This window comes from Pleurodeles waltl, chromosome 10 (assembly GCF_031143425.1).
Source record: "Pleurodeles waltl isolate 20211129_DDA chromosome 10, aPleWal1.hap1.20221129, whole genome shotgun sequence".
NCBI lineage: Eukaryota > Metazoa > Chordata > Amphibia > Caudata > Salamandridae > Pleurodeles > Pleurodeles waltl.
This window is the reverse complement of record NC_090449.1, coordinates 804,201,013-804,228,253: the sequence shown is the minus strand read 5'-3', so window position 1 is coordinate 804,228,253 and position 27,241 is coordinate 804,201,013. Positions and strand designations below refer to the sequence as shown.

At 45.0% G+C, this 27,241-nt stretch overlaps 1 protein-coding gene across 1 annotated transcript in view; it reads left to right on the top strand.

Moving 5' to 3' along the window:
- Positions 1 to 27,241, top strand: part of DNAH11 (dynein axonemal heavy chain 11) — a 2,866,633-nt gene that overhangs the window by 1,360,667 nt on the left and 1,478,725 nt on the right. Inside the window, exon 43 of the mRNA XM_069211469.1 lies at positions 26,327 to 26,480. Coding sequence (XP_069067570.1) covers positions 26,327 to 26,480 — 154 coding nt within the window. The remainder of the gene's footprint in view (positions 1 to 26,326; positions 26,481 to 27,241) is intronic.

Genomic DNA, 27,241 nt, shown 5'->3' with positions numbered 1-27,241 from the left:
TATATAGACGCTGTCTCAGCGCACGTACGTCAGTTCATTTCCTACCACGCCGGTTAAGCACAGTTTTGGAAAGAGCTACCCTGCTTCAACGGTTTGTCGACTTTTTTTGACTGTTTGGAGTCATGTCTTCGAGAAAGACAGGATTCAAGCCGTGTGGTGCGTGTCATCGCACCATGTCGGTGACGGATCCGCACCGAGTATGTCTTTGGTGCTTGGACAAGGACCACGATTCCACCTCGTGCTCTGATTGTCGGGCCATGGCGCCGAAGGCCTTGAGGGAGAGATCCCTTAAGCTTCTTGCAGCCCGACATTCGTCTTTGGTCGGCGCGACTCCGCGGAGTTCACGGTCCCGCAGTAGGAGGAGGTCGCGGTACCGCTCCCGGAGCCCCAAGTCCTCTTCCTCGCACTCGAGGTCATCGGAGGGTAAGAGGCACAAGAAGAAGAAGAAGTCCAAGCGGACTTCGTCTTCGCCACGCCCGTCGATCGACGAGGCGTCTAGTGAACGTCGACGTTCCAAGCGCGGTTCTGCGGAGCCGTCACCAGGGTCGACTCCGCGTCTTCCCCCCTTTCCGGGGACCGGATCGACCCCCGCTCAAATTAAAGAATTTTACGAGGCCATGCGTCTCGTTTTTGAGCGGGCTGTACCCTCAGGTGAGTCTTCGGGCCCCGCAGGGTCAGCAGGGGCCCCTTCGGATTCGACGCCGGCGGCTTCGGCCTCGGCGCCGTTGGGGACCTCAGGATCTGATAACGGATCTGGACCAGTGCCGGTTTCACACAGTCGACCTCCTTCGGTGCCGGGTCCGACGTCGACGATTCGGCCCAGATCATTGTCTGAGCATTATTTGGAACAGCCAGACGCAGGAGAGGAATGGGAGGGGTCTGAGGACCCTTTAGAATCAGGTTTGCAACAGGACTGGTATGTGGATCTAGGGGAGGCCAGTGGACTGAACACATCTCCAGATACTGGTATGCCCTCTCCTCCTAATGTGGCTACGGAGGAGGGGGCTTCTTTTGCTATGGTGGTGCGTAGGGCAGCGGAGGTCTTGGACCTAGAATTGCCTACGGTGCCAGTCAGGACTAATATCCTGACAGAAGTGCTTCAGCCGGGGGTGTCAACATTGGAACCGTTGTTGCCCTTCAATGAGGCTCTTACAGACGTCCTTCTGGGTACGTGGTCCAAACCCAGCACAGGGGCTCCTGTTAATAGGACGATCGGCCGCCGCCATAGACCCGCTCCCAGCGACCCTAGTTTCCTAACACAACACCCCACTCCTGAGAGCTTGGTTGTTGAAGCCTCTACTTCACGTGGTGCCTTCCCTTCTGCTCCCCCGGATAGGGAATCCAAGAGGCTGGATCAGCTTGGGAAGAAGATGTTTTCTTCCTCCAGCCTGGCACTGAGGTCTGTAAACACCTCTTGCCTATTGGGCCGTTATTCCCATACTTTATGGTATACGGTGGCACAAGTGCTGCCCCAGGTCCCGGAGGGCGTGCGGGACACTCTCACCCAGGCTGTAAAGGATGGGAGAGATGCAGCCAAGTTTACAATCCGGTGTGGCTTGGATACGACCGACTCGCTGGGCAGAGCGATTTCATCGTCAGTGGCCCTTCGTCGCCACGCCTGGCTACGTTCCACTGGTTTTTCAGGGGATGTTCAGTCCAACTTGATGGACATGCCCTTTGATGGTTCTCGCCAATTTGGTGCAAAGGCAGACTCCGCGCTTGAGAGGTTCAAGGATTCTCGGGCCACGGCCAGATCCTTGGGCCTTTCAGCGCCAGCACGACAACAGTCTGTCTTTCGCCCCTTTCGAGGCTTCGGAAGGGGCGTGGTACCACGCCAGCCACAGTTCAGCCACCGTCCTCAGGCTTCACAGCATCCCGGAAGAGGACATGGTTGTGGTACCATCAGACCCAGAGGGTCTGGCCAGAGGTCGGCCGCCACACAGCCCCCCTCCACTGCGCCCAAGCCCTCCTAGTATGGTTCTGCAGGATTACGTCCGTCCAGTTGGAGGGAGGATTTGTTTTCATCTCCCTCACTGGCTTTCCATCACCACAGACAAGTGGGTCCTGCAGATCATACGGAAGGGCTACTCCCTTCCCTTCCAGTCTTTCCCTCCTTCTATCCCTCCGACAAAGGAATGGCTGATGGAGGACCATTTAACTTTGCTCCGCGAGGAAGTTACGGCTCTTTTGGCCAAGGGAGCCATAGAAAGAGTCCCGATAGCAGAAGTAGGCAGTGGTAGTTATTCCCGCTACTTTCTGATTCCCAAAAAGAAAAAAGTCCTTCGCCCTATTTTGGATTTAAGGGACGTCAATCTCTTCCTCAAGAAGGAGAAATTCAAGATGCTCACTCTTGCTCAGGTTTTGTCTGCCCTAGACCAAGGAGACTGGATGGTAGCGTTGGATTTGCAGGATGCGTATTTCCATATTTCTATCCTGCCAAGCCACAGGCGTTACCTGCAGTTCAAGGTGGCCCACAAGCACTTTCAGTTTACTGTTCTTCCTTTCGGTCTCACCAGTGCCCCTCGGGTGTTCACAAAGGTGATGGCGGTGGTGGCAGCTCATTTGCGCAGGTCAGGGATTTCAGGCTTCCCCTACCTGGACGATTGGCAGTTGAAGGCTCCTACGCCCCAGGCTCTCGTCACCCACCTCCAGACGACGGTGGACCTCTTGCATTCACTGGGGTTCACTATAAATGTGCCGAAGTCACACCTGACTCCTTCTCAGAAGCTCTCTTTCATCGGAGCTGTTCTGGACATAGTGCAGTATCGGGCTTATCCTCCCGACCAGCGGGTTCAGGATATTCAGGTTATGATTCCGATGTTTCAGCCTCTATCCTGGATCTCGGTGAGACAGACTCTGAGGCTTCTGGGACTCATGGCTTCCTGCATCCTGTTGGTCAAGTATGCCAGATGGCGCATGAGGGCTCTGCAGTGGGACCTGAAGTTCCAATGGGCACAGCATCAGGGAAATCTTACCGACGTGGTTCAGATCTCGGAGAGGACTGCGGAAGATCTGCAGTGGTGGTTAGTGAACTGTGAGTGGGTCAAGGGCAGACCCCTCTCCCTTCCCCAACCAGATCTAACGGTAGTGACAGATGCATCACTTCTGGGATGGGGCGGCCATCTGGGGGAGGTGGAGATCAGAGGTCACTGGTCTCCGACAGAATCCGGGCTCCACATCAACTTGTTGGAGCTTCGGGCGATCCGACTAGCATTAAAATCGTTTCTTTCTGTTGTGAAAGGGAAGGTGGTGCAGGTGTTCACGGACAACCCTACCGCAATGTGGTACTGCAACAAGCAGGGCGGTGTGGGGTCGTGGACCCTTTGTCAAGAGGCTTTACGCCTCTGGACATGGCTGGAACAGCAGGGCATGACCCTGGTGGTTCAACACCTGGCAGGTTCTCTGAACGCCAGAGCAGACAACTCAGCCGAAAATGCTTAGAGGATCACGAATGGTGTCTCCATCCGGAGGTGGCGCAAGGACTCTTTCAGCAGTGGGGAGAGCCTTGGTTAGATCTGTTCACCTCCGCAGAGAACGCGCAATGTCAGCAGATTTGCGCGTTGGAGATTCCAAGGGGGCTATCGCTAGGCGACGCTTTTCGTCGCAAGTGGAGTTCAGGCCTCCTGTACGCCTTTCCGCCTATACCACTTCTGTCCAGAGTTCTCAAGAAAATCAAGAGCGACCGGGCCCAAGTAATCTTTGTGGCTCCGGATTGGGCACGGAGAGTTTGGTATCCAGAGCTTCTCAAAATGAGCATCGGTCCTCCAATCAGGCTGCCTCTTCGGGAGGATCTTCTGTCACAGCAGCAGGGGAAGTTTCTCCACCCGAACCTGTCAACTCTGCGCCTTCATGCGTGGAGATTGAGCGGCGACAGTTGATGGTTTATGACCTCCCTCCCGAGGTCTGTGATGTCATTCTGGCAGCCAGGCGTCCCTCTACTAAGTCGATCTACGCCTGCCGTTGGAAACGTTTTGTTTCTTATTGTTCAGAGAGGTCTATTGATCCTCTTTCTTCTTCTCTGTCTAACATCCTTTTGTTTATTTTGTCTCTTGCCCAGCAGAGTTCCTCCTTGGGGACTCTCAAGGGCTATCTTGCAGCCTTATCGGCTTTTCTTCAGTTGCCTGATCAACCATCTCTGTTTAAATCACCTATAGTACAGAGGTTTTTGAAAGGGCTTGTACATCTGTTTCCGTCTGTGCCTTTCGATATGCCCCAGTGGGATCTTAATCTGGTTCTTACCTTCCTTATGTGTGCTCCTTTCGAGCCTTTGCATAACTGTCCTCTCCGGCTGCTCACTATTAAGACAGCCTTTTTGGTGGCAATTACATCTGCCAGGAGAGTAAGTGAGCTGCAGGCTTTATCTTATAAACCTCCTTAACTCATGATATATCCTGACAAGGTGGTGTTGAGAACTCGACCCTCTTTCCTCCCCAAGGTGGTGACCCCTTTCCATCTGGGTCAAAATATCACCCTGCCCACCTTCTTTGCACCACCGCATCCCTCTAAGGAAGAGGAGCGTCTCCATCGACTGGACCCAAAAAGAGCGTTATCGTTCTACCTTGACCGCACAAAAGAGTTCCGGGTGGACGACCAACTCTTTGTGGGGTACGTTGGTGCAAAGAAGGGTCGGGCAGTACAGAAGCGATCCATTTCGCGCTGGGTCGTTCTCTGTATAAAAATATGCTACGCTTTGGCGAAGAAGCAGCCTCCTGAGGGCTTGAGAACTCATTCCACTAGGGGGAAAGCTGCTACCACTGCGTTGGCACGTGGCGTACCGGTGGTGGACATATGTCAGGCCGCAACGTGGGCTTCCTTACACACGTTTGCGAAGCACTACTGCCTCGACAGCCAGGTGAGGAGAGAGGGGCATTTTGGCCGTTCTGTCTTACAGGACTTCCTTTTATTAAAAAAAAAAAAAATCTCCTTCAGACCCACCACCATGGGTTATAGCTTGGGTATCTATTCTAAGGTAAGGAAGCTGCAGCTAGAAGTCTCTATCAGATGAGCAAGTTACTTACCTTCGGTAACGAGGTATCTGGTAGAGACTCTATCTAGCTGCAGATTCCTTACACCCACCCAAGCCTCCCCGCTCTGGGAAATTTTTTCTCATGTACATATGTGTTTATAGATATAGATATATATATATATATATATATATTTCATTTTGGCAACTTTTTGCCTTTCTTACAGACATGATATTGTTTTTCTCCAAACAGTCAGAGAGGTTAAAAGTGTATTGGTTGGTTCTTCCATGACTCTGTGCTTCTGGCGCGGGAAGTTGTGGAAAATAACTGACGTACGCGCGCCGAGACGGCGTCTATATAGACAACCGTGACGTCATAGACGACTCCAACGACACTGACGACGCACACGGAGCTGGTCGACGCACGCGGATCCGAACGACGCCGTCCGACGGTGCGCGCGCAGGGTACTGCTCACAAAAAACTCTGGATTCGAAGCTGACGCCAGGGAATTCTAAGGTAATGAATCTGCAGCTAGATAGAGTCTCTACCAGATACCTCATTACCAAAGGTAAGTAACTTGTTCTTCTTTCCAAGTGACAGTGGGCTTGGCATCAGGAATGTCACAGCCAATGTTCTCAAACGTGCTGACAAGAGTGTTGTCTGCCCTGATAACACATGTGCAGCAACATTGTTTTCCCCCAGGATGGGGATTTGACCACAGTGAAGGCCGAGTTTTATGCAATGGGACATATCCACAACATAACTGGGGCGATTGATGGAACACATTTTGCAGTTGTCCCCCCCCCCCCCCCGGCAGAATGAACAGGTGTTCAGGAATCGTAAGAGTTTCCACTCCATGAATGTTCAGATGGTGTGCTTGATGGACCAGCACATCTCCCACGTCAATGCTAAGTATCCTGGGTCGGTGCATGATGCCTATATCCTAAGGAATAGCAGCATCCCAAATGTGATGTCCCAGCTACAGAGGCACAGAGTGTGGCTAATAGGTGAGCCCTGCGTGCCACTCAGGAGATGTTGGTGTATGGGTATGGTGTGGGCCATATAGGATAGTATGTGGTTAAATGTTGTCCCTCAGTATTTGCAGGTGACTCTGGTTACCCAAACCTATCATGGCTGCTGACCCCTGTGAGGAATGCCAGGTCAATGGCAGAAGAATGTTATAATGAGGCACATGGGTGAAACAGAAGGTTAATTGAAAGGACCTTTGGCCTCCTGAAGGCCAGATTCCGGTGCCTCCGTCTAACAGGTGGATCCCTGTGCTACTCACCAAAGAAGGTCTGCCAGATAGTGATGGCATGCTGCATGTTGCATAACCTGGCCCTCAGATGCCATGTCCCATTCCTGCAGGAGGAGGAGGCTGGAGATGCCCATGTGGCAGCAGTAGACCCCATGGAAAGTGAGGATGAGGAGGTAGAAGATGAGGATAAGGACAAAAGAACATATTTGATCCGACAATACTTCCAATGACACACAGGTAGGACAGTGTTACTTCACAATTCAATGACTGGTTGTAATTTGTGTGGCAATGGCATGCTGAGATTTCCCACTTCTAGGCCCACTTATTGTTCCCTCTGGCAATTCATTTTGCAGATGTTGGTGACCTGACATATACTCCTGGTGTCATCACGACAGCCAGCTACAGGTCATTAATCTATGTTCATACTCTGTACAGTTGATTTGCAATGTTTGTACCTGTTACAATGAATACATATTTGATATACATGACATACTCCAAATTTGTTTTTGTCAAAGGATGTTTATTGAAGTGCTAATATATAAAGGAGCAAGTGCAATGGGATGGGGTGATGATGGAGGAAAGTCCTGGGTAATGTTCTAGTCTGTTTGTAGCACAGGTGCATTGTCCAAGGGGACATAGGAAGGGGAGCAATGGCAGTTCAAGGTTGACAGGGTGACAGAGTGGGACACAAGGGTGACAATCAGGAGAGTCTCATTTCCTGGCGGGGTCTTGGCAAGTGTCTCTGGCTTCTGTCTGGATCGCAGGGAACGTTTGGGGGTGGTTCTCCTTCTGCAGGGGGAGGGGAGCTGGTGACCTGTGAGTCCTGTGGCAGTGCCTACTGGCCACTAGCCGCAGCAGAGGTGGAAGGCTGTTCAGATGTCTGGCTAGTGGCAGGGGACCGCTGGTGTGAGACTGCCTCCCTCATAATGTTGGCCATGTCTGCCTGCACCCCTGCAATGGAGATCAGGGTCTCGGTAATGGCCTGCAAGTCCTCCCTGATCCCCTGATACTGTCCCTCCTGCATCCGCCTGTTCTCCTGCACGTTGTCCAGGATCTGGCCCATCGTGTTCTGGGAATCTTGATGGGCTCCCAGGATCTCGGCGAGTGCCTCCTGGAGAGTCGGCTCCCTGGGCGTGTCGTCCTCTGGCGCACAGCAGACCTCCCAGTGTCCCTGTTGGCCTGTGCCTCTGTCCCCTGAACCGTGTGCCCACTGCCACTGACCCCAGGTCCCTGATTGTCTTGTGTGTGTGGTGTGCCATGGGGTCCCTGTAGAGGTGGACACACTGCTGATTGATGTGTCCTGGAGACAGAGGTATGGGTACACTGGGTGGGTGTTGCGGAGGTTTTTCCTGATGGGGGAGGCTCTGTGGTGGTGTGTGACTGGGCCTGGCTAACCGGCTGTCCAGTGGTCCCTGATGGGCCAGGTAGGTCATCTAGATCCTGACGACTAGAGTTGCTGTCATCACTGTGGGCCTCTTCTGTTGACGGACTGAATAGTGCTGGCACCTCCTCTCCGGTGACATTGGCTGGGGTACCTGTGGGGATGTAAATGATGTGTTATGGTTTCTGTGTCTGACATATTGTACATCCGTGGCTTCCCCTCTGTGGTTGGATTCGCCCTGCCAGCTTTCACTTGTGTATGTTAGTGTATGGTGCGATAGTTAATTCTCTATAGTGTGCATTCTTTGGTGATGAGCGCCCATGCAGGGCTGTGAGGGGTGTCCATGCATTGGTACAGCATGCAGGGCTTGGCATTGGGATGAGTGGGTTGTGATGTTGGGGTGTGTGGGATGTTGTGGAGTGATGGAAGTGAGGGTGAGGGTATGTGATGGCATGTAGGTGGGGGGGGTGATAATAATGGAGAGTTGACTTACCAGAGTCCAGTCCTCCTCCGACTCTGGCCAGGCCCTCAGGATGCAGTATTGCCTAGACTTGCTCCTCCCATGCTGTGAGCTGATTGGGGAGGAGGTGGGGGTCCAGCGCCAGTCCTCTGGCTAGTGAGCTGGTGTCTTGCTGCTATGGAAAGTACCTTCCCCGTAGGTCATTTCACCTCTTCCTGATGTCATTCCTAGTTCTGGGATGCTGTCCCATGGCGTTGACCCTGTACTCGGGTCTCCACCATAGCTCCATGTTCCCAGCTATAGACATCTGCTGCACCTGTGCTCCAAATAGCTGTGGCTCTACCCTGACAATTTCCTCGACCATGACCCTTAGCTCCTCCTGTGTGAAACAGGGTGTCTTTGTGGTGCCATGGATGTTGTGGGATGTGCATTGGTGAGGGTGTGTTGGGTAATGTGTTGGGGTGTGTGATGTGGAGTGCATGAGTGGTGTATAGGTGTGAGTAGTGTGTGGCTCTAGTTGTGTCAGTGGTCTTGGTGTCTCTCTGCTGGCAATGGTTTGCAATGGTAAATGGTTGTGGGTAATGTGAGTGTGTTTTATAGTGGTGTGGGTGTGTGGTTGTGGTGTGTGTATGACTATCAGGTGTGTGTTGTTTAAATTACCCAATGTGGTGTTATTTTGTTTGTGGGTGTCCATTTTGAGCGCAGCAGTATGTACCGCCAATGGTTTACCGCCGTTGAATGTCTGCCGTGGTGATGCGTGGGTCATAATGTGGTGGGCGTTGTTCTGTTGGCATAACGGTGTGGGTTTTGATACTGTCACTTTATCACTGACTTTTGGTATGGCGGATTTGGGTGTGTGGCTGTATTCTGTCAGATTGGTGTGTGTGTGTGTCATAATATAGTTAACGGATTTCCGCCTCTGCGGTGGTAAGATGGCGGCCGTCAGTGTGGCATAAGTGGGATTTACCGCCAATGTTATAATGAGGGCCTAAGACTCCCTGGGTACCACAGACATGACCCTGGAGATAGGTTGTGGCCAGTGGCAAGTAGTGGCACCCTTAACCTCAGTGAATAAGGTTGTGAGCTAAAAGAGAAAGAGAAGGATGTTGAAACATCTTGAATAATTCTGCATGGCAGTATATGGTGGTGAAGGACACTACACAGGGTGGTTGTGCATAAAGCAGCAAATACTGGCACAGAATGGGTGGTCGTGGTACATATGTTCAACCTAGATCAGGTTTCGCCTTACTAATTTGACACATGTAGGTATTTCCTATGGTATCCGTGCTCTGAGACCAGGTTGGTAGGAGGGGAGGAAAACAGTCCTTTCACAGTATCTGAAGACCAAGAAGGATAGCAAAGGCTGGGAGCAGTCCTTTCTGAAGGGCCTCATTCATACTTTTGTCTCCAACCAATATTTGCTAAAACCTATCCTCAATAGAAAATAATTGGGAAAACTTAAAACCTCGTCCCTGAGTCATTTCATTTGATTCACATATCTACTATTTGGTGTCCCAGGCATGCTACTTGCAATACTGGAGAACAACTCATTAATTAGCTCCACATGTCATGGTTCTATTCTATACAGCACTTATGTAGTGCATAGCTATCCATAGGCATCCCACTGCTGATAGTGTGGCAAAAGGGGAATTAAAGGAGCCCATCTTGGAAAAGTCAAGTTTTCAGAGATTTTTGAAAATTGAGTTCCTTTTTGATTAATCTTAATGAAGGGGGAGCCTGTTCCACAATTTGGCCACATTGTAGGCGAAGGATCGCACACCATCATTTGCCCTTTTGATGATGGGAATCTTGGATAAGTGAGCATTTGAAGAGCGCAGAGATCTTCCAGGAAGAACAGGGGGGATATGAGGAAATGGTACGTCGGAGGACCTTTGCCAAGCAGAGCCCTATGTGTAATACAAAGTGATGTGAATTTGATTCTCTTGCTCACTGGAAGCCAGTGAAGAGAGTGCAGTGCTTGTCTAGCAGATTGGTGTCTGGGGATATTGCACAATAAACGAGCTGTAGAGTTCTGTACTATCTACAGTTTTCTTACTGTAGTCTTAAGGGCTCCCAGGTGAAGTGAGTTCCAACATTCCAGGTGAGCAGAAATGAGTGCCTGACCTAGCAGCCTCTGATGTAGAAGGAAGAAAAAGGAGAATTTTCCAAAGCAATCTCAGTGTTCCATTGCAATTGGCTTGCAAGCTTTGTTGCCTGGGAGTTGAATTTGAAGGATTTATTCTGCCACATTCTAAGGTTCTTTACAGCTTTTTTGTGGAAGGAAAATTCCCCAAGCAACTTGGCCAACCCAGATCTAAAGCTGATTTAAAGTTATTGGCAAGAATCATGAACTGCATCTTGTCACCATATAGGTTGAGACATGAGATTTTCTTCCAATTACCTGCCTTCTCTAAGCAGGGGCTAAATGAGGGATAAGGGGAGTCTTGACTCAAATTGAGAGAGAAGACCTGTTGTGTATTGTTGGCATAAGAGACGAATGAGAAACCAAAGAGAAGGGCGATATCAGCAAGTGGCCTCATGTACAAATTGAAAAGGGTTGGGCTCAACAGGGAGCTGTGAGGAACTCCACATTTTAGGGAAAGGATTTCTGAAATACAGCTTCCATCAAAGACTTGAAAGGTTCTGTCCTCAAGAAAGGATTTCAGGCTGGCTATGGTGGAACCAGAGATTTCTGCACTCTGTAATCTGTCAACAAACTTGCCCTGGTTTATGTTGTCAAAGCTGAGCTTAGATAAAGGAGGATGATTGCTGTCGATCCTCCCTAATCTAGCAGCCTTTTGGCTTCTTCTACCACAGCCTAAAGGGTTGTCGCTGTGTCATGATAAGGATGCAATCCCATTTGGGTGGGATGTAAAATATCATGAATTTCCAAAAACTCTTGACAGTGTAAGATTCACATTTGTTTCCAAAGTTTTGCTTATCCTCGGAATGAGGAAACTCAGGCAATAATTTTCCAGGTTGAGAGGGTCCAGGCTGAGCTTTTTTTTAACAGGACTTTGACCATGGCATGTTTCCATACGTTAGGGACACAGTCCTTGGATAGGGAGAGACTCGCCATTTCTGGCAGATTAGGGAGTATCTCATCTATCAATCAATCAATCACTCAAAAAATTTGTAGAGCGCTCTACTCACCCGTGAGGGTCTATTATGCTGGCTAAGATACGTGGGGACCTGGATCCTTAGGAGAGCCAGATTTAAATGTCCTCATGATGTTTGTGAGATTGTCCAATGCAATGGAAGGAGTCCCATTCAATGAGTATGGATTTATGACAGGCAATACTCCTCTCAAAGTTGATTTTGGGCTGCGTTTGTGCACCCAGATGATGTGAATATAATTGAACTTATCTGTTGAGCTTGGTGGCGACTAGCACTTGGTGCTTAAATATCATCCTCCCTGCATAGCCATCAATCAAATATTAGCTTCCACAATAGAGAGGATTGCTGTGAAACTGTTAAGTATAATAGGCATCACAGCACCACAAGGTCTTTTTGAAATTTAAAGGATGAAGCACAATATTGGCTATTTTGCTCTACCATGGATTGAGATCATCTGCAAATGCTGCAATTAGTGAGTTCCTCAGTTCCTCTACTGAGATGCTATTATGATCCTTATACATGCTGTCCACTGACATAGGCAAATTTATCTCATTCCTGCACTCAGAGATAATCACTTTTGCACCTAACCTTCCCTTAAGGGCCAAGGAGATATGAGACAATAGATTTCTGATAAGTGATGGGCTTTCTGCTGTGCACAGTTGAAACTCAATTCATTTATGAACACAACTGTTACACTTCAAATTCCTGCATAGATATTTTACTCCTGAAAAAATGGCTACATTTACTATAGGTGGCAAAGTAAGAGCAAAAGATGTGGTCTCTCAAATGCATTCTTTATCCACATGGCACAGTAAGGCCCCAAAGTGTCACAGTGTTGGGCTGATTTGTTTATGTTAATGAATGGTATGTTAGAACTGCATTTGTCTCCTTTGCCTCAACTTGTGTTACTGGGGAACGTGCCTCGCATTGCAAACATTCATTGATTTGTATCCATGGCCCTCATGTTAGCTAAGAAGCGAGTGACAATGGTATGGAAGCCATGAGCTCATTGGCTTACGTAAGTGATCTACTGCATCAACCATACTGAAAAGTATGCTACAGAGTTGCACCCCACAGCCTGTCTTGAAGACTTCTGGGGCCCACTCAGATCCTGCCTGACACAAACAACAGATAATGATGACCCCTAACATGAAAGAAGGATGCTGCTTTGGGACAAATGACACACTTGTATTTGTCCACTTCTTGATAGTCTTATTTCTAGACAATGCTACTGTCTGTAAAATAATTGCATGTCATCCCTTACGGATTATTGTGATACTCTCACAGGCATCACCTGTGCATCGTACCTTAATGTGATTTTCAATAAAAACATTTTAAAAAGTGAGATGGTTTCATTTTTAAGAATACTATCAACTTTCTGAGCTAAGTTCTTTCCTTTTATGCAGTTGTTTTGCCCCACTGAGCCATTCAGGTACTTTGCATTTCACATTCATAGGTTACTGGTGCTCAACTGCTGTAGATTCCTGCCCAAGTTTCCTGCACTTTGTGATCTTGCCCATCTTTGGTGCTGCTTGCTTGGTTTTTACATAGCACTGTGTACCACACTATTGCAATTTTGAGCTTTTTTATTATGAGGATCAATTTTAATATGTTGTATTGCTAAGCTTGACTTGACTAAGTGTTTGTGAGCAACTAAGCACTGCTTTAGCCAGTGACAAGTGTCCTGTGCCTCTTCCTTGTGACAGTTCCTTGTGCCTCTTTGTTTATCACTTTTTGCCTCCCTTTTGCTTGTACTTTGGGTACTAGTAGTGGTTATGTGCCTGACACAGAATGTTGGGTCCACTTTGTCTCATACTTTGGTTCTGGAAAGTTTCACGTTGATCTGTTCTTTTGAGCTATCTCCTGTTATTGATGGTAAATGCAAGTTTACTTGGATTAATTAGATGCATAACTGTGAGGGCATAGCCAAGTCTAAGGGTGCTTTATTGATAAACCACAGTGGTCCTTCTGGAGCTTTGGGTCTGTTTTTGGAGTTTTCCATATTGTTTGGCTGTCCCTCAAAGAATGGATCACTCTCAGTGCCTTTGAAGCACGCAGTACACTTAAAGACTGTTTCTCAGTTTTTCAGATGGACTGATTGTCCATTTTGATTTTTTCAAAGGCATTCGCTGTGCAGCATGGATGGCTTTGGTCAACCTTTAAAACGTTTGGTTTTCTATCAACTCTGCAATTTTAAGGGTATTAGAGTTTTGAGTCAATTTTGCTTTCAGTTTTAACCATGCTCATGTGACATCATTGTTTTTGAAGCTTCTTGGGAAAGACTTCTGATTCTTCTTCATTTTCTCTGGCTGAACCCTGATTGGTTTTGAATATTTTATGATTGATGGAGTGCTATGCCTGTGATAGCTTGTGGTTGAGTCTGTTTTTCATCAGTCTGATAGCTCTTGCAGGATCGCTGGTTATGGCACACTGGCCTCCTTTTGTAGTTGTCACTGGTCCACTCCTTTCCAATTCTCATAGCCAGGTTACCACAGTCCTCTTTATAAGAAGGGGACTCTTGCTTTCTGGATGTTTGTTGCCTCCCTATGTCAAGGACTGGATTCTGTGAAGATCTGTCAAGTTTCCCATTTATTGCCTGAGGAAAGGGCTACCCCTCTCAGTAGCCACATTCCATCCCCTGCTTAATAGTACACAAGAAAAGTGTTGAGTGCCTCCTTAAAAGGGTCCCACTTGGGGGGAAAAAAGCCACAAGTGCAAACAAATCTCCTTGGCAATTTTCTGGCTGTTGATTGAAGATAAGTTAAGTAGACAAGCAAGGAATCAAAGTTTCCTTGACATTATGGCACAGAAAAGAGCTGAGCCGTGATAAGAGAGTTCCGGCTACAAGGAGCAAGGCTTAGGAACATAAATAATACAAAGTTGATGATGAATATGATACAAAATGAGATAAAAATTGGATTGGAATGCATACATAACTTGGTAATGCTTCCTTTATTTATATATATATATATATATATATATATATATATATATATATATATATATATATATATAGTTCAACCAGGAAGTTACATCTCAGAAAAAGATTTAACTTCATATTGTATTTAGAAGCTCACAGTTACCCTTTGATGTACCACAATCTTGGCAAGTGCATGTCATAAGATGTAGTCAAGCCCCATTCCTTCATGCCAGGCCGGGCGAAGTTTCAATTATGCTGGAACAATTGGAGTAATTTGGGTAATTCCACGTTAAAGTACACCCCCCCTTTACACTGTAAGGATATTTCAACTCCTCAAGTTCCATTACCATATAGAGGAAGAAGGCAGAGTTCCTTTGTAAGGTTATGGAACTCAGAGGTACCTGCAATATCATTATCACATACATCACAGGGTACTTTTTCCCATATTATGCACGGTCATGCGGTTACCTTTCCCACAAACCACTTACAACCTTGGTGCGTAGCGCTCTCAGAAAGAACACATGTTTGCGAACATGAAGAATTACAATAAAACCTTTAGTGCAAAAATAAACACATCAAAAACCTGTTGGATGTTGTTGCACACATATTAGAAACAGCTCAATACATATAATTTTTTTTAACTGCAGTAACTCGGAATGTGTAGAAACATGCAGAAGGGTTCTAACTATATTTTTTACATTCCTTAGATAAATGTTATTCAGGTTCTTTCTGCTAGTCGCTGTAAGCTAAAAATAAAAAATGTATAGCAGTTAAACGAAATGTGTCATTTTCATTGCTTTAAACAGCTGCTCCATGACCCGACCTGCCTTTCACCTTGGCTGCTGGCTCTGCAGTCGATTTCTGATGTCTTTTCGTTAGAAACTGTGACTTAGTGTATCAGTACTCAGCAATTAAAAAGAAATTAGAGTTGTGCACTTAAACAGGAAATGCAGAATCCCTTGTATTATAACAAAACTATGCCCACTAGGGTAAGTAAGACTAAGTTGGGGGAACAAAATCCTACTGCAATAGCACATTTAGTAAGTGCAAGTTGGTGCTCAGTATGCTGTTTGTGTTCTGTTGCATTTAGCATAACTGTTAGTGCAAAATGCATCCTCGCTTCCATTTTCGACATGTGAGTGCATGTTGCTCTAAGAAACTAGCACTAAATGCTGGCAGAAGGTTGGGGGGAAATCCTACCCCCAAATGTACATTTAGCAAGTGGCTGCTCACACTCAATATTCATGTTCTGTTGAATTTAGCACTATTTTGTAGTACACAAAATGCATCCTTGTGTTCATTTTTCTGCATAATCTCACAGAGGTTTTGGTTAATTCTCCATGATTCATTACACGGAATTACCCACGTTACACACACCCCTACTCCACATATAGGTCAGTTAAGGCACACAAGAAAAACTAATGTCCATTGCTGAAGTCTGCAGTGCCACCACTGCATTTCTTGTCAAATGCTCCTTGCATGTGGGCCTCTGGGTCATCTCTGAAATATTGCCACAATCTAGGCAGCAAGGACATCAAGCCATGAGCAGAGTCCAGCAGGACATTGTCCTTCTGTCTAATGAGTGCACCATCTTTTCCCTACATGCACACTGTATCAGATAGCCTACTTTAATTCTGTGATATTTGGGCTTTTGAGGCACACTCCAGGTGGTCATCACTGACCCTTTTCCTTCCTGACAATTGAAAAGGATGTCCTGCTGTGTCGTTTATGAATGGACTGCGTAACTAAAGTGGCTATGGCCTCTTGAGTGGATAGGAAGATGTATGTGTTTTACCTTCAGTGGCTTTCTGCATGTACGTTTGGCTAGTATTTCTAATGTCTGTTCTAAGAGATTGAGATTTGTGACCTTTCTCTCTTTTACAGCTGGATTCTGCTCCCATGACTTAAGAAAATAGTATCTCTGGTTTAGTTTTAGTCTTCTCAGCAGGCAGACAGGCAGCCTGTCTACAAGCCTTATTCCTGGTTCTGACCAGGATTGCCTTTGGCTTGATTTGACGATATTCAGTCCCTTTACAAGATGCTCGACTTAATGCTCTGATCCTCTACAGTATGTTCACAGGTGTTAGCACAATTGTGGATGAAGATTGACAATAAGGTACAAATTGTTTGTTCATCTTTGGTTGGGGCCTAACTCCTACCATACCCTCTGTTCTTTTGTTAGCAAGTGAACTGTTATTTTAGGACCTCCTGTCGGTGGTGGCCAGTAGTTTGAGCAGGCAGGGGACGGGCATGCCACACACATACATACTCACACGATCTACATGCACACTCACACATAAACACACAACATTCACAAGCAGGCATTCATACACCCACCATTCACAAGCCTGCACTACTGTATTTATACATACACATGCATGCACTTATGCACTAAACATCAGGCAAAAAATATTACCAGGTTGCAGCAGTGAAGCCTCTGATGTTCCTGTAGATTTGGGACTGCAGCCTTTTATCAGTGGCTGAACAGGGGTGGCATTCCCTTTCTAGTCACAGAGTGGGATGGGTGTCAGTAAGATTGCTGACCTCATCTCTCTCTGTGATGAGAAATCATTGATTGACTCTCAGCCCTGGACACTGTAGGGCTCAAAACTGAAACGAGTAGGTTCAAGGCTATCCAAGACACTCCCCCCTCATCATGTGAGGGAGGACCAGGAGACCCTTTGCAGGGCTGAAGGCCATGCCCACAGGGCATTGGCATCTTCAGCCTGACAAAGTTCAGCTCAGGCAGCCAGGTGCCTGAGCATTTAGTTCATGTGTATCCTCTGGCTGCCTGACAATAAAGAGGGTCAGGCTGACCTTTGCTCAGTGACAGGCACTCTTTATGTCTGAAAAAAGGAGGGTGTGCAAACCTCACCCCCCCCCCCCCCCCCCCCACCACCCTTAAGGGCAGAAAGCTCATGCCATCTGTACAGAATGCTCAATTCTGTGGTTCTAACAGTTGTTGCTTCTTCAGTCACCGCGGCACACTTGTAACTCTAACAGCTCCATGATCTGCTCCACTCTGTATTGCATTATGCCCATGTTCTTCCATTCTCTGTCCTTCTGTCATGGCCGATCTTGGAGGTTTGTATAACTGGTTGCCCCTGATCATTTGTAGGGCCTAGTACTCCTCACACTGTGTGCCTGAGAGCATTGGTGTATGGCAGCACAGATATTCATCAAAGATCCAAATAAATGGCCTGGTTTGCAGTGCTGTTGCTCTCCATGTTTGGGGCCATGGCAATTATGCTTGCCCTGTGGCAGGCTCTCTTGTGTGACATCTTAGATGTTGCATTGGCTTGGGGCAGGGTTTTCTCTGCATGTCCATTAAATGACAGGGTCATCAGTATCTTCTACCTTGTCACATACATTTGGGATCTGCTTATGGGTTGATTGTTGGCTAGCTCTTTGTCTAGGTCTCTTGTAATGAACAGGAACCTGCCTTTGGTTTACGAAGCTCTACAGCTTTCCTGTTATGAGGTTTTGCAGCAGGTGCTTTGAGGCATTTGCCTCCCAAGGTTCTGTTTCTAAAGGGCAGTGTTTTTGTTGCCCTGTTCTGCCGTCTGCCACTGGAATCTACTGCCTATGTCCCACCCTGTTTCTGGGTATTTTCTGACACTATCTGTGCCTTCCACCCTGTTTGTGTTTTTCTCATCTCCTGGTGGTCAGTGTTGGCTAGCTTGTTTTTAATACCGAAGTGTTCTGATTTGTATCTCAGGGTTGCTGTTATAAAATTTTAATTTGCAGAGCAATTCCACATGTGCTTGCTGTAATTCAGTGTCATATAGTATTGCTTGGTATGCCTATGTGATCCGTCAAACGCAATGATTTGGTACGTTATAGCATTGTAAGGAATTGTTCCCAGGAGGTAAGGTCCAGAACTCTTCCCAGTTATTTTATGAAAGACTTTGGGGCATATTTACAAGCTCCTTGCACCGCCTTAGCGCTGCCATAGTGTCATTTTTTAATGCTAAAGTGGCTTTTCTGCCCGCCATATTTACAAACTGGCACAGTGGTCGCATTGAGCTACTTTGTAAACCCTTGCACCACATTATGCCTGCGTCAGGCATAATGTATGCAAGGGAGGGCGTTCCAGCACAGGGAGGCCCGAAAAAATGGAGTAGGGAAATTTACATTTCACTGCACCATTTTTCTGTCATTTTTTAACACCTGCTCAGAGCAGGCATTAAAATGATGTGCCCATTATAATCAAAGCAGTGCTTTGCTGCACTAGCGTCAAACTTTTTGACGCTAGTGTAGCAAAGCGCCACAATAGCTAGTGTCAAAAATTTTGATGCTACTGTGCTAATGACTGCCATGGTGTGCTGTATTGTAAATATGGCACAACCATTGTGTCGTTAAGCGCTGGAAGGGGGTGCAAGAAAAGTGGTGCATCATCTATGTATTGCAAGGGAAGGTAATATTACTTCATCAACTGCCAAGGTTATTGTCAGGAACAAGGAAAAAGGAAAGGATACCACCCCTTATTCTGATTGAACTTTATTTGCTCCTCTTGAAAGCCCGAACCATCTACACATTCAGTTTCATGATCTAGAACAGTGGTTCTTAACCTTTTGAATTCTGTGGGACCCCCGCTTAATACTTACTGGACATTGGGGACCCCCACTGAATTGTTTTTGGAGTCTGAGGACCGCCACTGAGTCAGTACAAGAAGTAGGGACCCCAACCTAAGCATTTTTGATTATTTGTACCTCAAAATAATCCAATCCACAAAAAATACAGAAACAATCATTCACCAACCATATACACAAATGATGACATATTTTAATAACTTCACAAACAAATATAAAGAAATTCAAATATTTATAGGAAGGTTGTCGCTTTTATAAATTCAACTGAGGTCACTCATTTCCCGCACTGTATTGTTTGATTCATTTGCACTCCTCCTATGAATCAATATTAGGGTACTCACTTAATCTTTAGCCTCATATTTCAAATTCCTTCACATTAACACAACTTTGTAAAATTTTCAATTTTGCTTCTTTATTTATCTACACTTTATTAATCTGTTCGTATTATTTTATTTTCTAAGCAGTCCCAGTCCCCCTGGGTAGGTGTAAAGGCTTAAGGGACCTCCAGGGGTCCCTGGACCACATGTTAAGAACCACTAATCTAGAAAGTCATAACGATCAATGCCCTTGCCTGTCTGACAAACCCACCACATCTGGTGGCTCTCTGCACATCCTCAACCAGCACAAAAATGAATACGAAGACAACAGGCCTTCTCTAGCCATTCACCCAGCTTTGGGAACACGATTTCTGTATCAGACGGGACCACCACAACCTTGCTGCAATTTAGGAAAAATCTCACCACGCTTATCGTTAAAGAACGCCACACCACAATCAAGCACTAGTCCACCTTCCCTCACAATCCAGTTTCCCCTCCAATCACGTTAACTGTATCCTTCTCTTTGGCCCTACTGCGTTATGTCTTGTTTCTTGCTATACAAATATCACCAGCATATATACACACGTCACCAGTGCTTAATTTGTAAATAAAAACGTGCCGGTGCCCAGAGCCCTCCTCTTAAACAGGCGGCTGCCACAATTAAATGTGAGAACACGGAATACTGAGGCAGCTTAGTCCTTTAGCCATCTCGGGACTCTTCAATCCATATGAAGCCACTCCCTGCCGCTCTTGCAGCTTTCTGCCATCTCCCTTTGTGACGCTTTTTCGTTTTTCTCTTCCTCCCTCTTTCCCATATGTGTCTTTTGCTCGCAGCAAATGCTTGAGGCAGAAGAATAAGCCCCGGCCCTCAAAAACAAGTGCCGGTGCTCAGCACCGGAAACAATAAGCACAAATTAAGCACTGCACATCACCGTTTTGGAGATGTAGGTTGTGCGTGAAAGCAGCAAAACTATTGCAGTATGTAACCTGCAACATGACACTAAATCCAAGTTGCCTGACAAAACATGTTAGAATATTTGACACACATGGGCTATGTTACAAAAACGTGGCTCCTGTGTAAGGGGCAGCGTTTACTGTTTGGCCTTGTAGAGCTGTATTTGGGACTATAGAATGAATTGTATTGCCCCTTTTGTAACAGCGAATAACGGCAGCTGCTTCAGGAATAAACTGTTCTGCATGACGTCTTGTTCCCAGGTACGTCAGTGCAAGGTCCAACACATGTTCCCATTGAGAAGCATTTGTCAGGCTGAGGTCCCGCTAGAGGAATGAAAAATGTTGCCAATCATGAGGTGACGTACAATTTTGTGCCCACCCCTGGATGTGCACTTTGGCTACAGGCAAAGAGAATTTCATAGCGCTAGGGGTGTCGTGAATCCCCAACCTCAGCAGCTAAGGGAGGGGGTGGAGTTCTTGATGGGCCTCTTCTGTTTGCAGCTCGGCAAAGGCGCATAAGTACCGTGAAAGGGTGGGTGGGTGGTAGCTTGGCTGAGTGAGTGAAAAGCCTGGTGGATAGGTGTATGAGTAAAATGGTGCATGGGTGAATGAAAGAGTGGATGGATGAATCAATGATTGAAAAGATTGATGTAAGTGTGGATGAGTGAAGGAATTAATGGATGACTGAAAGGGAGGATGGGTGGGTGGATGGATAAAAATGTGTGGATGGATGGATAAGTGAAAGAATGGATGGGTGAATGAGGGAGGATGAATGAATGAATGAAAGGGTAAATGGCTGGGTGAGTGGAGGAATGGATGATGCAAAAGAGTAGCTGGATTAGTGGAAGGATGGATGGATGGGTGGAATGAAAGGTTGAATTGACTGACGCAATAAAAGGTTGAACATGTGGCTGAGTAAAGAAAGATGGAGGGAGGGATGAGTAAAAGGGTAGATGCTGGGATGTGGTGAACCCACAACTTTAGAAGCTACGGAGGAATGAGTTCTTGATGGGTCTCTTGTGTCTGCAACTTAGCAGCTAAAGGGGAGTAAGTGAGTAAAATGACGGATGCATGGATGTGCGAATGAAAGGGTGGCTGGATGGGTGAGTGGAAGGATGAATAGGTGGATGTCTTAAAGGAGGGTTGAAAGGATGGATGAGTGAAATCATGGACGGATGAAAGTATGGATGGATGAGTGAAAGAATGGACGATGATTGCAAGGTAGGATAGATGGCTAAATGAAATGGTGGATGGATGGTGAGAGAAAGGTTGGATGGATGGGTAGATGGATGGCATGAGTGAAAGGATGGATAATTAAAAGTGAGGGTTGATGGATTGATGGATTTGATGAGTGAAAGGGAGGATGGACAGTTGGATGGGGTGAGAGTGTGAATTGATGAGCAAAAGGATAGATGGAAGAGGGAAATGATGGATGAGTGAAAGGATTGATGGATAGATGGGAGAAGGGGTGGATTAATAAACGAATGGATGGATGAGTGAAAGGGAGGTTGGGTAGATGAAAAGGTGGATGGATGGATCAGTGAAGGAATGGATGAGTGAAAAGGAGGGTTGATAGATGAAAGTATGGATGGATGAGGGAAAGAATGGATGGATGGACAATGAGTGAAAGCATGGGTGGATGAGTGTAAGGGTAAATGGATCAAGAAGTGGTTGAGTGAAAGGATCGGTGATTGGATCTGTGAGTGAAAGGATGGATGAGTGAAAGAGAGGATTGATAGATGGAGTGCAAGGCTGGATGAAGTGAATGGATGAATGACAGAGAATGGATAGATGTGTGAAAAGGTGTATGGATAGATAGGAGTTGGCTAGGTTTGGAGATGCATGCATAGTTTTGTATATAGAGGGGCAGACGGAATGGTGAAAGACTGGATGATGGATGATGGATGAAAGAATGAATGGGTGACAGAATGTAAAAGGATAAATTGTGGATATCAACAGGTGTGTGGAAAGATGAATAGATAGATGTTTGGATGGAAGAGACATGAGAGCTCTTCTGATGAGGGTTGTGATGACTTGCTTTAACTACTCGGTGTCATAAGAGCTTTTGTTGGTAGTGGGGGGTATTTTAATTTTCTGGCTACTTCCTTGCCTAGCACCCTCTACTCCATCCCTTACTTAGCTGGTCTTAGAGTTCCTTTGCACAGAGAAGGATAACACAAAGGAGAAACAGAGCCTAGTACTCCATCTCAACCCTCAGCACCCATATAGGTGTTCCTCCACCAATGGATTCTGAAGCCTTTCGAGTGCAAGCAAGCTCCCTGTCAGAGAGAACAGGCAGCCTGCATCCTTGAAACATCACCAATGAGTTTTGCTGTACTCAACGTTGCACATGCTTCTATCCTGTGAAGCTGCAAATGAGGCTCTCCAGCACATTTCTTATGATTCTGCACAGGAGAGGTAAGTGCAGCTAGCAATAAAGGATTGTCCTAACACCAATGACACCCCCATTCATGGTGGCTTTTTTACAAGCTGGTGCAGTGAGCCTGACCATCTACCCAGAAGCTACTACAAACCTGATTGTACATAAGATACAACAGGAAACCAACTGCTTTGCCATGGTGTAGGTAAAGACAACAGCAAAGTGTGTAACAGTGGTCAATATTCTTCAATAGATGATCAATAGATCATTAAACAAATTTCTAGCAGACAATTATAGTTTTCCAGGAGGCAATGCAAAATAATTATCAGCCCCCAAGTATTAGATACACCGAGGGTATGATTGGTCTGCAGAGCTCCCTAAGGAAGTTCTACTTAAGCATTATGACACACATACACTAATTTACAAGTCTCACAAGGTGACAACTCAATTCCTGATCATAGAAAGTGAGCTTTTAGAGTACTTTTGTGAAGTATGGTTATCTGTGACACAGTTTTAGGCTGATTTGTGTCATGATACAGCACTCTTTTTTTCGCTCTGACACCCAGACTGGAAATAATTTTTGGCTGATGTGATTACATGTTCTTGGTGGTAACTAAAGCAGTACTTTGTGCACAAACATTTTACTATTTTATTCTGAAAGCAGATTTGATAATGTGTGACAAGAATGTTGCTGTATATTTGTTGTGTTGCATTTTATGTGCTGGTGATGGTCTAGGTTTTTTGCTGTATTTTTGTGCTGCATTATTGCATTGTGGTGTTTATTTGTAGTTGCTGTCTTAGGTTCTGTTTTAACTGGGGGTTTTTCTGTGACCTGCTGTGCTTTAGTTTCATTATGTTGCTTTGTACTACGCTGTTGGACATTTGTTGCTGTATTGTGTTGTTGTGTATGTTATTGCTTACTCTAGAAAGATCAGAAACGCTTCTAAATGTCCAGCCAAAAATAGCACATTCCTTTAAAGTTCCTGTGACAAACATCTGTTTTCCACTGCTTAAAATAATGCATAGCATTTGTTATGTATATTTGTAAAGCACATGTTCACCTAGAAGAGTATCTTGGCACTGAATAACAGATGTTTATTGTTACCCAACTCAATGGTACTCACTTTATCAACCTCAGAATGATGAAAGGCTGAGTTGACCTGCTGGGATTTGAACCTGTGACCATGAGGTCGACCACGAGAACCTACAGTGGGCACATTAACCCACTAAGCCACCAGACCTGGCTTGAGATGGTACAATACTATCTTCAACCATTTAAGGCACAGTTGAGCTTAAAACTATTGTAGGGACACATCTTAAATTAGCATTTCTAGTTCTCATGTTATGTGCTACAACCCATTAACATCCTGGAAATGTAGCTTCATTTTTTGAAGCCTCTAAAAGAAGTTAAAGAAAACAGCTGTAACAGCACAACAATAATGGTACCAATATGGCAAAATAACACAAAATATTGTTATGACAACAAACCAACAACAGTAACTGACAACAAAATAAATGCAACACAACACACTTGTTTTGTATGCTGTTTTGTTGTGGTGTTTTCTTTTTTTCATGGTGTATTTGTTCTGTTATGTTTCAGGTTGTGCTGTTGTGTTCTAGTTACGTTAAGGGGCTTTCAGCCACCTCTCTTCAGCTATTGGCCTTTTGTTGTGTCATTCAGATTTTGCTTTCACCCACTACAACATAAAACATGGGGCAATTGGTCAGCCTACTCCAGCTACTGGTTAACTTTGCTTTGAGTGACAGCATTTTGTTCTTCCACTATGAGAACATCTACACACATGAGGTAGTTCCTTTCACTGCCAGTGTTTTTATTTTCACATTATAATTACTTAGTGCTGCCTTTGTTTAGACAGGACCTTCCTACCAGATGTGAACAAAGGCCACATTCCACACCTTATCAGTTCCCGTCAGCTGCCAGTGATGCTGTAAATTCCTTTTGAAGAGTCATTCATTTCCTGACTGTTGGTATTTCAGATCATAATTGATTGTGGTGATTTCAAACTGTTCTTTATTAATTTACTCTCTTTTTGCTATGCATGCAGTATACAAACTGAGAGCTTCAATATTATATGTGTTAATTCATAAGCAGACAATTCTTCAGGACACTTTTGTTTTGGACTCAGTTTCACTAATGGTTCTTTAATAAACTTTGTCTAGAAAAAAAATCTGCCTTTATTCTGTTTAATTTGTAGCACTTGTAACTCTTTTAAAAAAAATGTCTTTCTTCCTTCATCGTATGCTTTTTCTTACCTTTTCTTTGTTTCTTTCCTTTTTGCTTTCACTTTGGCTTTTTCTTTTCCCCTTCCTTTTTCTTTCCTTTTTTCGTCCTTTCTTTTTTATGTCCTACTTTCTTTGTTTTCTTTCTTTCCATCCTCTCCATCTTCCCTCTTTCTTTCCATCTTTATATCTTTCTTTCCTTACTTTATTCTTTGTTTCCTTTTTTCTTTCTATCTCTCCTTTTTTCACAATTTGTTCCTTATTTCCATCCATCTTTCTTGCCTTCATTCTTTCTTTTCTTTTCTTTTTGTTTCTTTTCTTTTTTCTGTTTCCTTCTTTCTTTTCATCTTCCATCCTTTTCAGTCCTTCCTTCTTTCTTTCATCATTCTTTTTCTTTCTTTCCTCCTTCCTTCCTTTTCTTCCTCCTTTCTTTCCTTCCTTCTTGATTTTTTCATTTTTCCTACTTTTTACTGTCTTCCATGTTTTCTTATCTGCTTTCTTTCCACCATTCCTTCTTTTTTGCATATTTCCTTCCTCCTTCATTTTCTTCCTTCCACTTTTCTTTTCTTTCCTTTTTACTTTATTTCCATCCCTCTTTCTCTCATTTCTTCCTTTGTTTGCTCTTTCTATCCTTTCTTTTAGTATTTTGTGCATTCTTTCTTTTTTTCTTCTTTCTTGTTTTCTTTCCTTTCCCAATTTCTTTCTTTTTGGCCTTCTTTCTTACTTTGTTTTTTGCTTTGTTTTCTGCATCCTTTCCTTCTTTCTCAAAGGCAAGAAATACTCTGGGAGCCAATGGCAGAATGATAAGCATTTTTAGGTCTGTGTTACTCAAGAACTTTTGATTTTACTAATATTGTGTATGACAGAGTTACTTATGGGGGTTTTCAACTACAATTCATCCATTTGTCTGTGTTTGTCATTCACATTTTCAGCAAGGATCAACGTGAGTTACAGCATGACTCTTTCACAATGAGCACACCCACACACAAAGTAGTTCCTTCCATGCCATGTACTATGATAACTCTCGGCAGCTTCCCCAACAACACGTTTTTTCACAGAAATCATGACAAAACGGTGTATCTAGAGATAACATTTTGTACTAGAAATGGTGTGTGCGTGAGACTACGAATCCTATTTGTGCACGAAGAACTGTATCTAAGTTAGATGAGGCTCGGGTTGCTCTCCACTCCTAGCGCAACGAATTTCAGCACAGAGAAACATGTTTTTGTGGCTGCACTGCGTTGCACTAGTTTTATAACAAATCTGCGCCCTCAAACACAACAAAGCAGACGTGTGGCTCTGGACTGGATCGGCGCAGATCTTAATCATGCGGCCCGGGTGACCTCAGTAGTTGGGAACGTTTGATCACGGTTTCCATCCTACAAAATGTCTTTACTTTCTAAAATAGAACCATAAAAAACAGCCATTCTAAACCGCTGAGATATGCCATAACGTCCGTGTATGCACTGACATCAGTAGTAGTAAATCAAACATGTTTTTTGCATGTAAATGCTACTCGAAGTGCTAGTCAGTGTGCAGCGAAGCATTTGTTCCACGAATGTGTGTTACTTTACAAAGAATGCGTTGGCGGGATGACATTAGTATATTGGCCTGCAAACACTCCAGTCTTTTGTATAAAAAACCCATAGAGATCACTAATCGACATCACTAGTTTCATCGAACCTTATAGAAGATGCAAAACATTAAATTATATATTGCTAATCCACAATGTTCTTTTTCAGTTATGTCACCAGCTGGATAGATGAAAGGAGTCACCAGAATGAAAAAGCCAATTTGACAATCCTGTTTGACAAGTATGTTCCAGCCTGCCTGGATCAACTGAGAACAAGTTCTGTTAAAACAATCACCCCGATCCCCGACCACAGTATGGTACAGGTGAGCAGTACGACACGATGATGAGAGACGTGTTTAATATTAAAAGGCCGTGTTGTTGGTGTTTGAGTTTTATGCAATGAAAGCAGATTAACCCCTTAGCTGCTGGGCCTTTTCCCCCCCCCCAGTGCTGAGCCCTTTTTTGGCTATTTGGGGTAGTTCGCGCTTAGGGCTTCATAACTTTTTGTCCACACAAGCTAACCACGCCAAATTTGCGTCCTTTTTTTCCAACATCCTAGGGATTCTAATGGTACCCAGAGTTGGTGGTTTCCCCTGGAGGAGACCAAGAAAATAGCCAAAATACAGTGAAAATTTTGTTTTTTCCAAATAAATGGGAAAAAAGGGCTGCCGAAGAAGGCTTGTGGTTTTTTCTCTGAAAATGCCATCAACAAAGGGTTTCTGGTGCTGAAATCACTATCTTCCCAACTTTCAGGAACGGGCAGACTTGAATCAGAAAACCAAATTTTTCAACACAAATTTTGCATTTTACTGGGACATACCCCATTTCTACTATATTTGGTGCTTTCAGCCTCCTTCCAGTTAGTGACAGGAATGGGTGTGAAACCAATGCTGGATCCCGAAATGCTAAACATTTCTGAAAACTAGACAAAATTCTGAATTCAGCAAGGGGTCATTTGTGTAGATCCTACAAGGTTTTCCTACAGAAAATAACAGCTGAAATAAAATAATATTGAAATTGAGCTGAAAACAACAGCCATTTTTCTTTATGTTTTACTCTGTAACTTTTTCCTGCGATGTCAGAT